The sequence below is a fragment of the Leucopleurus acutus genome (assembly GCF_964270905.1).
Source record: "Leucopleurus acutus genome assembly, chromosome: 14".
NCBI lineage: Eukaryota > Metazoa > Chordata > Mammalia > Artiodactyla > Delphinidae > Leucopleurus > Leucopleurus acutus.
The window spans coordinates 28,040,117-28,052,638 of record NC_139156.1 but is presented as its reverse complement, the minus strand read 5'-3'; the positions used below and the strand labels follow the sequence as shown (position 1 = coordinate 28,052,638).

The following is a 12,522-nucleotide window of genomic DNA, read 5'->3' as shown; positions in this document are numbered from 1 at the left end:
AAGGTAGATAGCTAGTGGGAAGCAGCTGCATAGCACAGGGAGATCAGCTCCATGCTCTGTGACTGCCTGGCGGGGTGGGATAGGGAGGGGGAGGGAGGGAGACTCAAGAGGGAAGAGATATGGGAACATATGTATATGTATAACTGATTCACTTTGTTATAAAGCAGAAACTAACACACCATTGTAAAGCAATTATACTCCAATAAAGATGTAAAAAAAAAAATACACATGTCTTCAAGAGGACACAGATCATGCTGATAAAAATCCCTTTTGCAGGGAGTAACAGCAAATCAATGTCATATTACATAATTCATTAAAAATTACTTACACAGGCAATTTTAAGGAGATGCCATATTTCTTTCTGCCTCTTTCCCTGCATAAACATGACAGTATTGTCAGCTTCTTTGATGTTACTGAGGGCCATTTCCACCTTGGGCAGTAGATCAATAATCTTCTGCTTACAGCCCAACAACTTGCTGGAGAGGTAAAATCTGTGTCAGACATTTATACATCCCCCAAGACTGTACCCCATACTCCCAAACCCAGCTGGGGGAATGAATCACAATCAGCATAGATTTAATGACTGATCTGCAAAGCAATGCATACAAACAGGACACATAAATGCATGCAGCTGTGGTCAGGGTTCCCAACGTAGCCAGTACTCTTCCTGGTTCTAGTATATTTACCAGAAAAGGGTATTACACTTTGAAAGGAACATGATAAAAGTATCCTGGCTTTTCAACAGTAAGGAAAACAATATATCTACCTCAAATGACCGAACAGCTCCTTGAGAACCCGATCCTGACTCTGCACAGTATGCACAATGATTTTCACCATCTCCGTGCTGTCGCTGTAGGAGTGATCTATAAAAGATCTCAGTCAGTAGGTATAACCTCTCTTCTGCGTGAACATATCAGCCTCCAAACAAAAAATTCCTAAAAATCTGAAACTAGTTTTAATTAACATCTCCATTTAATTTCAAAGCTAAATTAAGATAAAAAATTTTAAGATTATATATCTATAAATAATCATATAACTAAAAATGAAGTCTGTGTGTTTGTGTGTATATAATGTATATATAGATTTATCACTGTATCTTCAGTTATAAGAAGAATCATCTTGGCTACCTTAACCCATACTAACCCGAGCCCCAGACACATATGCAGCTTTCTGGACAAGAGATCATTTTTTCTTGGATGATTAACATAATTTGTTTAGAAGCAGTAAGACAATTGATCAAACTTTCACTGACTTAAAGGAAGGAATCCCAGCTAGGCTTGCTTGGAATTTCATGTTTATCCATCTGTTTATACCCATGAAAACGTTGAAAAAAGCTGACCAACTTAAGCCAAATCTGATGCACTAATAAAAGGACCTGTAGACACCTTGAAAATTCAGTTTGAGGGTAGTATGAAATCTTAAAGCAAACTGGCAGTTGACAAATGTCCTCAAATGGGATGGCTGTGTGGTCACAGTGAGTAGGTTCTACCGTTATAGATGCCATCTCATTTAAAAAACAAACAAACAACTACAATTAATTGTAATATTTCAGAAAATGGTTATTTAAATTTTAAAACATTGGAAGGTTGCTCATGGATCATGCTGGTATTTCCCCGGACAATAATTAGTCTCAAATGCAAAACTATTATTATTATTATTTGCTATTCTCTACTTAAAATTTTCTCATTTAACCCTCACAGGAGTCCTGTGAGATGGCTACTGTTGTTACCCACATTTTACTATGAATGGAGTATCGAAAGAGGTTTAAAAAAGTTGTCCTTTGTTAGCACTGCAAAGACTTCGCCTAGCACTCAACTTGATTCCCCACACATCTTTTTCTTTGTCTCTCCCTCAACAACAACCAGATACAGAGACTCCAAAAAGGCTCCTCTCCAAACAGCACTTCTTCATAAATCCCACGGGCTAGGCCCAACAGCTTTCCCATATAACTAACTCTTTTAGATGGTCAAAGACCTTAGAACTTTAACCTACTCCAACATAAAGAATGAAGAAAGTTGGTTTTCACCATTTTCAGCTGAACAAAAGTCTCAAGGCAACTCTAAACTGGAAAAGACACCAAAAACTATACCTCAAGTGTGATTACATAAGCCCCAACAATAGACAAAACTTCTTGTCACAACTAGTTTGTCACTCAAGGTGACTATCAGTTCAAAGAAGCTATCTGGATAGCAAGTTTATTTCTAGGCCCTGTGATATGCTGATATGCATGGCTACTGCAAAGTTTTTATAAAAATAATCCAAACAAATGTTATCAATGACTGTGGAAAGTTAATCCACTGAGTCAATGGATGGAATTTTATATACCTTCATCTGCAAAATCTGATTCATTGGCCAGAAGAGAGTAATGAATATCGATTAAAGAAAAAAAAATTAGCCTTGCTCTATTTGAAATCTTAAATTTCAATATTTTACTCTAACCACAACTTTATCACTTACATCACTTTTTTGTCAATATCTTCAACTTTTCTGTCCTCTTGTCAGCAAGACCCTAACCCTACATCAGTCTAACCACCTGCTCTATCAGTTTCTGTATCCAAGCTACTAACCACTACCAACAAAAAAAATTGTACTATCATTCTCTCTGTTGTAACTACTAATTCACAGGGTTTCACTTCTGCTCTGGATTCTTTTTTTTTTTGCGGTATGCGGGCCTCTCACTGTTATGGCCTCTCCCATTGCGGAGCACAGGCTCCGGACGCGCAGGCTCAGTGGCCATGGCTCACGGGCCCAGCCGCTCCACGGGATGTGGGATCTTCCCGGACCGGGGCACGAACCCATGTCCCCTGCATCGGCAGGCGGACTCTCAACCACTGCGCCACCAGGGAAGCCCTGCTCTGGATTCTTAATAAATGTCTTGGATCAGCAACATCTGCCATTGCACACACCAGCTTTCAAAAATCTTTAGCATACTCCTTAAATCTATGACGTCACACCTCTTCAATTACAGATAAACCCACTTCTTACTTCAGGATAGGAGGACATAAAGCAGTCAGATCCTCACCTTCCAACCCCTATACCCACATAAGTGTCTGTATCCACACACATCCCCCCCCCCCCCGGCAATTATCAGTGAAACAGGCCCAACACCTCCTACTATTCTCTGGAGTCAGCCTCTCAAACTTGTTCAGAGACTTCCCTCTCCACAGGCTTTTGGCCCCAAGCACATAAATAAGCTCAAGTCTTTCTTCTGAAAACTGACCTCCCTTGATTCTTCATCTCCTCCTAGCTGCTCACCTCTCTTCTTTCCTTAACAGCCAAGCTTCTGGAAAGAACAGCCTAGATAACCAGTTCTCAAACTTACTGGTCTCAGGACACCTACACTCAAAAATTCTTAACAACTCCAAAGTGTTCTTCAGGAATTAAACTGAGAAATACAAAAATATTAATTTATTCATTTAAAAATAACAATAAACTCAACTATTAATACATTTTTATTCAAAATAACTGTATTTCCCCCTCAAAATTTAGTGAGAGCATTGGCATTGTTTTAAATTTTTGCAAATCTTTTTAATATCACCACCAATCTTATCAGAAAAGCATTTAAGTATTGGGAAGCTGACAAATTTCAGCTGATGGATAGACATGTTCCTACATTTTAATTTTTTGCTGGAAACATGGAATTTTATCACTGACAATACTGTTGGCTTTTTTCCTTCAAGTGATAGGTATGATCCATTAATTTTTAGAAAATATCTGCCTCATAACCAAATCTGAATAACCGTAGTTTTTCTGACAGTCATTGTTCCAAGTAAAAATGGTGTTCCATTAAAGAAGAGGCTAGTCAACAGCAATGTAAACAACCACTGAAGTGGTTTTCCTTAAGACAACCATCATACCTCAGTATATAGCAGAAGCACTTTATGAATACTTCCCATTTTGTCACACAGAATATTAAAAAGACATATACTCAAGGGTTGAGATTTAAATAGAAATTTTACTGCTTTACCAAGGACACTCTTAAATAAAACTGGTATTTTTTTTAAACTATGAATGCATGTTAGTGAAAATCAATGACTACTAGCATACTTTGGTGCTCATGCCTTCATTCATGCTAAGCATGGTGCAAGCTGTTTACCCACCAATGCTTTTGCAGCATCAGTGAAAATGTCAACATAGTAAAAAAGGCAAATAACATCCTAGTATTATGAAAACAGTTTTGACCTCACTGACTCCTCTGAAAAGGTTTCAGGAATTCTCAGGGGTTCATGAGCCACACTTTGAGAATTGCTGATCTAGACTGACTTCTCCATTCCCTCCTGTCCCGCTCCCTCCTCAGCCAACTACAATCTGGTTTCTGTTCCCAAAAGGCCATTATTTTACCAGGATCACCAATGATATCCAAACTACTAAGTCCAGTGAATATTTTCATTATCATTTTTATTACCCACATCTCTGAAGCATTTCACCCTACTGATCACTTTCTTCTTGAAACTCTCTCTGTCCTATTCCAATATCATTCCTGCTACATATTTGAGCCATTTCTCAATATTTGTAGGCTCTTCTGCTTCTAGCCATTTCTTGAATGTTGGTATTCCCTATGATTCCATCCTTGGTTTTCTTATTCAACATACTTTTTCAAGATGATCACTTTATTCCTATGGCTGATTACTCTCAAAATAGCTAAATACCTAGCCTGGACTTCTCTACTAAATCCATATATATATGTACACGTCTCTGTGTGTGTGTGTGTGTGTGTGTGTGTGTGTGTGTGTGTGTGTGTGTATGCATGTATATGTATGTGTGTTCATATATACATGCATATATACATACATACATATATACATACATACATATATAATACTACTAGACATCTCTATTTGAATGTCTCACTGACACCTTAACATCAACATGTACAAAAATGAACTCATGTTCTTTTCCCATTAAGTCTGTCATTTTCCTATACTTCCTATTATGGTGAGTGGTCCTACCATGCACCCAGCTGCTCTAGCCAGAAACTTGGCAGGCATCCATGATTCTCTACCCCATCTCCTACCACCCATATTAAATCCATCACCCAATACTATCAGTTCTACCTCCTAAATCTCTCTCTTGCCCTTACCCTCCTCCTCTTCACCCCACTGCCACAGTTCAGGTTCTTTGCCTTAGCTAATGACCCGCCTTATCCTGAGCCATGATTACTTCAACAACCTTATAACTAATAAGCATCTCTAGCGCAGCCTCCCTTTAATCCATTATCCACAATGCTACCAGAGCAGTATTTCTAAAATGCTAATCTGATCATGTCATTCCCCTGCTTAAAACTTTTTAGGGTTTCTCTTTGCCAACATGATGAAATCCAAAATCGTTACTATGACATACCAAATCCTTTATTATCCAGCCACATCTCTCCTTCTGAAACTACAATCCAGTCATGCTGCATCTCCTCAAACATGCTGTTACATGTATATGTCTTTACCCATTATACTTATATATGCAAGAGCCTACCTCCTTTCACCGAGCTACTGCTACTTATCCTTTAAGGCTCATCTCAGATATCATCTCCTGCAGGAAACCTCCTCTAACCAACCCTGACCTCCAGTCAGGGTTAGATGCCTATTGTATAGTACCTCATAAATGTAGAAATTAACTGAACAAATTCCACTACAATAAAAACCAACATAGAGGAAATTTTGATATTTGTTAAATACAATTTAAGATGTATATTAATTTGCATGTGTTTGTAAATTTTAAGGTGTAAAACTTATGGGTTTTGTTTGTTTTTTTTAAATTTCAGTATATAGTAAATTAGGGCACAGACTTCACCTTTTATTTCTTCTATAACCCTTCAAAACAAATCAGTTTTTAACTGAAGGATAATATCTTGCACATACGTAATACTTTATAGTTTTCAAAGCACTTTCACAAACATCCTCTCAAATACATTGCCACATACAGTCACTGAGTTAGGAAAGCTAGGTTTCAACCCCATTTTGCAGAAGAGGGAAATGAGATACAGGGAGAAAAGGTTATTTGCCTGAGGTCACTTGGTCAGTAAAGTGCCCTATCTAGAATTCAAGCCTTCCGATTCTCAATCCAGTGCTCTTTCCAGCAGAACATGCTCTGTATTCAGCAGATGTTCAACAGAATTGTTTTGCCAATGAAATAAGCAATCAGCGACCACGTGCAGATGAAGGCATCATTTTCAAAGTAAATGCTTTGGCCTAGCACATGGGCATCCCTCTGCCCATTCCACACCTGAACCCACAGTATCAAATTCTTTCCAATCTCTTTAATTTTAAGCAGCACTTATTTTTTCCCGTCTTTCCACACATTTTCTTGCTTCCTCTTTCCCTTCTTTGAGTTCCTTTTTTCTCTTTCATTCCTTTCTTTCACTTCCTTTTAAAGTTTTTTCTCTTTCAATTTTCTTACTTTGCCTTCCTAATTTCTTAAATTCTCACAAACTTAAAAGCTGTTGTACCATAAACATCTCAATGGCAATACCAAAACTGGAATTTATTCTGCAGCTTATTTAAAATCCAGTCTCCTAGATTTGCTAGTGATGGTTTCCTAAAATGCCTTTGTGTACTGTGAAAAATTGTCTTACCTGAAGGTCTGTGCTTTAACTGCTTATATAGATCAATGGCACACTGTTCCCTATGAAAGAAAAAAAAAGGTTCTATATGTGAAGATAGTTTAATGACTTTAATAATCTCCAACTTGAAATGAACAACATTATTTGAATAGAGTAATGATCCCATTTTAAAGCAAGTACATATTGCCAATGAATATTTTACAGAGCATTTCACTGGGTAATAAGCAAGATCTTAAGATGCAAAGTTTAATATATTAATACTTCATATCTGCTCTGATCTACTATCACATATATAATATCCTTGCACCAGAAACACTTAAATGGGAAAAAATTATGACCTGTGATTAGAGAAAAAAATCTCAAGTTTCTAATCAAAACACTTAGGAGGTTAACCTTATTTAGGGAATCTAATAGACAATATCTTCCTTGAACCAGAAGTATGGTAAATAGGGAAATAGTTTGTAATTTAGAATACTTGAAAATTTCTTAACACTCATATGAAAAGATGCTTTGATTTAAAAAGCAAAGGTCAACCCAAAGAGTTATTTCCAAAATTTCCTGTGACTAAGAAAGAACTTCCTTTTTAAATATGATGCCAATATATCTGGGGAAAGGAAAACTGTAGAAAAGAATCACATATAGACTTAATCTGCCAGAAATACAAAGAACGAATAATCTGCTACCAAAAATTACAGACACCAACACCAACAACATGAGTTCACCCTTACAGAGATTCCATCAAGTCTCCCTGACGTCGTCCATAGGGGCTCTTCTGTAGCTCCATGATTTCAGTGTGCAGGGACATGATCTGATCCTCCAGGTATCCAATGACACCCACCTAAAATATGATGAAACACAAAAGAAATGACAGGCTCACCACCACACAACACAAAGAACTCAGAGAATGACTTGCTGCAGTAACAGAACTAAGTGATTTAATGTAAAACACTGATTTTGGTGAAGCCTTTTTATCTTTCGGATTATGACATGTAATTTTCACATGAGCACCAACTTATTCCTAGGCTTCTCTCTTTTCTCTCCTGACAACAGTAGACTACTAGCATTTTCTTTTTCCTCCTGAGAAGCAAAAAGATAGAAGTGTCACTAACAAGAAAAAGTGGCCATCAAAACCACTGCATCTCAGTTCTATGATTTTCATTGCCTCTTGTTCCCAACTGCCTTGAATAAGGATGCAGAAAGATAAAGACACGGGATTCCCCAACCCAGGATACCAACTGCCCCACCCACGTCCTCAGGGAAGTGCTGGCATCAAGAAGAGCAACAACTTAGTGGGACCACAGACAGATGTACTGGGTAAGGAAGGAATCTGCCACCTAGAGAATGATTTATACCTAGTGTGACCATATAATTTATTGTCCAAACTAGCATAATTTTGAGAGTATTATTGATAATTATGGCAAGACAGGTATAAACTGAAACTGTCCCAGGTAAACCAGGATGTCCAGCCATCCTATCTAAACCAGTCATAAAAATAACAGTGATAACTACCATCTGTTATTCACTCCCATTTAATCTGTATAACCCTATTAAAAAAAGGTACAGTCTCTATAATATCATATGGAAACTGAAGCTCAGTGCGACTTCAATTTAGTCTCTTTTGCCCAAAGCCTTGGTTTTCATCCACTATGGTACTTCCCTCTATATATACGAAGTATCGACTAGATATTTAGCTGATATTCAGGAATGACATGAAAAATACTCTACAAAGACAGTTTCTAAGGAAGACCTCAGGAATTAATAAGCACACAAAGTGAGCTCAATGATTTTACCTCAGCATAGTGGATAGCCTTTTCTTCCATTTCTTTCCATGCTTTTAACATTTTTTCTGAGGCTAAAAAAAAAGTCTTAATTGGTTATCTCAGAAACAGCCATAGCTTTAATTACTGACCTACCCATCTCCTTGCCATATCAACATCAAAAACAGAGTTATGAGTTGAATTGTCCCCCCCAAAAGATAGCTGAAGTCCTAACTCAGTACCTCAGAATTTGACCTTATTTGGAAATAGAATCACTGCAGATGCAATTAGCTAAATTAAGATGGACTCAATCCAGTATGACTAGTGTCCTTAGAAGAAGAGGAGAAGAGACACAGACACAGACACATGAAGGGAAAGCTCCATTTGACAACAGAGGCAGAGATTTAAGTGCTACAGCTGCAAGACAAGGAATGCCAAGGATTGCTGGCAAACCATCAGAAACTAGGAAGAATCAAGGAAGGATTCTTCTCCACAGGTTTCAGAGAGAGCACGGCCCTGCCAACACATTGATTCTGGACTTCAAGCCTCTGAAACTGTGAAATGATAAATTTCTGTTGTTTTAAGCCACGCAGTTTATAGCAATTTGTTATGGCAACCCTAGGAAGCCAACACAGATGATTTTCTCTTAAAAAAAAAAAAAAGAAAGAACATTTTAAAAGTAATACATGAACATGATCTTCTTAAAAAATCAAATACTATATTGGGGTATAAAAAGAAAAGTCTCTCTCTTCCCCTCCATCCTCCACCCTCAGGGATCCCTTTGTTAGTCATTTCTAACATAGACACATATCCTTTTCTCTCACAAATGGGACCATCTCTATATACTTTTCCTTCTTTGCTTTTTTCCCCAACTTAAAACATTGCTGCCGTTAAAGACCTAAGTGATCTTTTAACATCAGCACACATAGGGCTACATCACTCTTTTTAAACAGCAGTATAAGATATACAACTGACAAGTCAAAGATAATTTGATAAAAGAATTATAATGTTTTGCCATTCATCAGAATGCCTATAATATACAAATAGAAATAAAACATCAATCATAGAACCTGCTTTAGTAGGTAAACTTATTTATCCAACTAGACACTGCTGATCATTTATTCTGAAATACACATGACTTGCTCAAGATAAATATACAAACCAGATTTATTTCCCAAAAAAAGATTTGTTTCATGAAAGAAAATAGAAATGCTGAAGGTGACCCTTTTGGTTTATTATTTGAATTTTAACTCTGCTTTTCACATTTCCTTAGTACATCTGAAGGGAGATAAACTTGGAGTGAAATACTGAAAAACTGGAGGCTGCATACAATAAAAAACAGTGGGACTCCACGGCAGGTGGTTTGGGGGAAACAAAAACTCTGGAATTATTTGTGTTATTATTTATAGAAAGATAAGTAGTTTAAGACTTCCCAGGCTATGAAGTCACCCCAATACAGACTTTGTATCTATTTTCTAAATGAGGTTTGACAATTGCAAATTCTTAAATCATTTTTGTATTTTTCTGAAGCTGAACAATTTTAGCCCAACTGTGGTGGTGGTGGTGGTGGTGGTGGGGATGGGAGGTGGGGAGGGAGGGCAGGGGGGAAATAAAGTTGCTCAACTAAAGGTTAAAAAAAAAAAAAAACAACTAACATTCAAACCAAACAGGGTTTATGATGATCTGAGATGTCCTCTCTCTTGTTTTAGTACGAATGTAAGTGAAACAACTGGCTAAGAAGAAGGCAACATAGCAAATGGCTTTAAGAGACTAGACACTTCTTTCAAATACATTACCCAACACTTACATATCCCATAAGTCATCTGCTCACTGTATCTTTCCAAGTCAAGCTGAATGCTTTTGTGAAAAAACTCCAATTTAGCTTTCAGTTGCTGAGATGCTGAGATTAAAGTGTTCTTCATTTTTGTCAAGTTAGCATTATATCTAAGAAGACTTAACCTAAACCAGAGCAAGAAAAAAAAAAGATATAAGCATTTCAGAAACACCAGACAAAAGTTTAAAGACTCAAATCCATAAGCCTAAAGCCTATGTTTCTATGAGAAACAGCTGATCTCTAGAATCTGGTCTCTAAAGACTTCCTGCCCATGATACTCTGATAAAACAATCTTCTTATACTAAGGACTGTTCAGGAACTACTGTCAAGCTTTTGCAACTAGATGGTTTCAGACCATTAGTAAGAATTCTACAAGTCTGATCAGAATATTACATTTCAAATTGGCCCAGTATATAGTATTGCATGGGATATTGACTAGTGAAAACTGGCAAAATTAATTCTTGAGCATTAATGCACATGACATTGTGCGTGTAAATAAACAAGAGAATCCACTTACATTGCTGCTCTCTGTCCCTGAAAGAGCCTGCTGTAGTCTTCTTTTAGCCCAGACACATAGTGCACTGCTTCGGCCCATACTTTACGCAGCTGTATAATTGGAAGCTGTATTTTGCTGTCCTGTACTATGTGTAAGAAGTTGGGAAAAAGAAGAGGGGAGTTACTTTTTAAGATTCTAGAGTTCATTTACTATTCTTTGTGATTTCCTGTCCACACAAATAGCATTCCCATAGATACTAGAAACAGATGCTAGAAAGAACCACTTGTTACTGTTTCATTCAGTCAATGTACATTTACTGAGCACCTGTACACCTAACATGAACCCTCCAGATACAAGGGGAAATAAAAATGAAGAAGACATAATTACTACATAATCGCAAAGCTTACAATTATTCCAGTCTTTTTTTTCCTTGCTTCTCTCCAACCTGGAATACTCTTTTTTCCTCTCCACTAATTCAAATTCTTTATTTCTCTGAAGATCTAAATCAAGTCCCACGTCCTCCACAATCTGCCACAGTCTTTTCTGCTTCTGAATAACAAATTTCATCTCCTGGACTACCAACCCAGCTTCAGGAAAACTTTATTTTTTACAGTATATGATTACAGGGTAAATAGCAGCTTAATAAGAAATGCCTTCCTCAATGTAAGACTTATGAAATTATCTACTTATGATTATCTCTTGTCTTTTCTTTGGTAAAGGGAATGCTTCTTTCTAAGACCATGGCAGGTATATATATTAAGTTCAGTGAAATTCCATTTTAACATTATAAAATTCTCCAAGATTGAAGAGAGATTCATCTCATACTTAAGGTGGCAATTATATTCTCTGTCATTCTTTTCCAATGAAAATCTTCAGAGAAAGGTCACTACACTGGATTTCATATTGAGAAAACACATTATCTGAAACAGACTTCAAATAAATAAAGCTGTGTATTTGGAAAAATCTTTGCCTCCTCTAATAATGATTAATAGCCTCAAATAACTTTTCTTCTGTTTTTATATACCCACACTTACTCCTGAGGCTTCCTATAACAGACCAAACAAACAAAACCAAACCAAACCCACACCTTTAAAAAAAGAGTCTGGGTGAGGAGAGCCTGGAAAAAAAATCATATACTGTCAAAAATAAAGTCTGAAAAGGCCTAGAAATGATACCCCAAGTATCATGCCAAGTATCCCAGATTTTGGTTTCTAATACTATTCTCAATTAAAATGAAAGGAACCAGGGCCCCTTGGAGAAATGGCCGATTCTAGGACTAGGGCAGGAAATTTAAAAGATGGTCCTGGAATACCTTGTGGTGCCAGAAAGTAAGGAAGTGCTTAAAAAACCAAAAACCGAAACACCCTTATTGATGGAGTAAGTAAAAGGGGCACAGGAAGCCAACTGAAAGAGCTCCTAATGTAAGCTCCAACAATTTGAACAACAAAATAAATAAACTAGTATTGGATTATAATCCATAATATAAAGTAAATATCCATGAATTCAAATTGATATAATAAATAATTGAATAAATTAATAAATGGGAAAAAAGAGATAAATCTTGTGTGCAAAAGAATTCCAAATAAATTATGTAGATACTCTACCCTAAAGGAGGGGGAGCATAACTCCCACTCCTTAAGTGTGGGTTCTTGCATAGTGATTTCCTTCCACAGAGTACAGTGTGGAATGGGGGGGAAAGACTAAACTTTACAGTAGAGAAAGCTGACAAACACTACTTCAGCCAGGTAAGCAAGGCCAATACTAACAGTCATTAATCATGTTGACAGTATGTACCCTTTACATAATGTGAAGAAAACAGCACTTGAATTCTGTGATCTTTCTCTCAAAAATCCATTTTCCTACTCATGAGAAAAAATATCAG

At 37.0% G+C, this 12,522-nt stretch overlaps 1 protein-coding gene across 1 annotated transcript in view; it reads right to left on the bottom strand.

Annotated features, from left to right (window-relative positions):
- The window catches only part of CHUK (component of inhibitor of nuclear factor kappa B kinase complex), a 34,479-nt gene that overhangs the window by 4,101 nt on the left and 17,856 nt on the right, over positions 1-12,522 (bottom strand). Inside the window, exons 12-18 of the mRNA XM_082854911.1 lie at positions 10,662-10,785; positions 10,118-10,269; positions 8,344-8,405; positions 7,282-7,391; positions 6,566-6,615; positions 767-863; positions 329-476 (exon numbers count right to left, since the gene is read on the bottom strand). Of these exons, the coding sequence (XP_082711037.1) occupies positions 329-476; positions 767-863; positions 6,566-6,615; positions 7,282-7,391; positions 8,344-8,405; positions 10,118-10,269; positions 10,662-10,785 (743 nt within the window). The remainder of the gene's footprint in view (positions 1-328; positions 477-766; positions 864-6,565; positions 6,616-7,281; positions 7,392-8,343; positions 8,406-10,117; positions 10,270-10,661; positions 10,786-12,522) is intronic.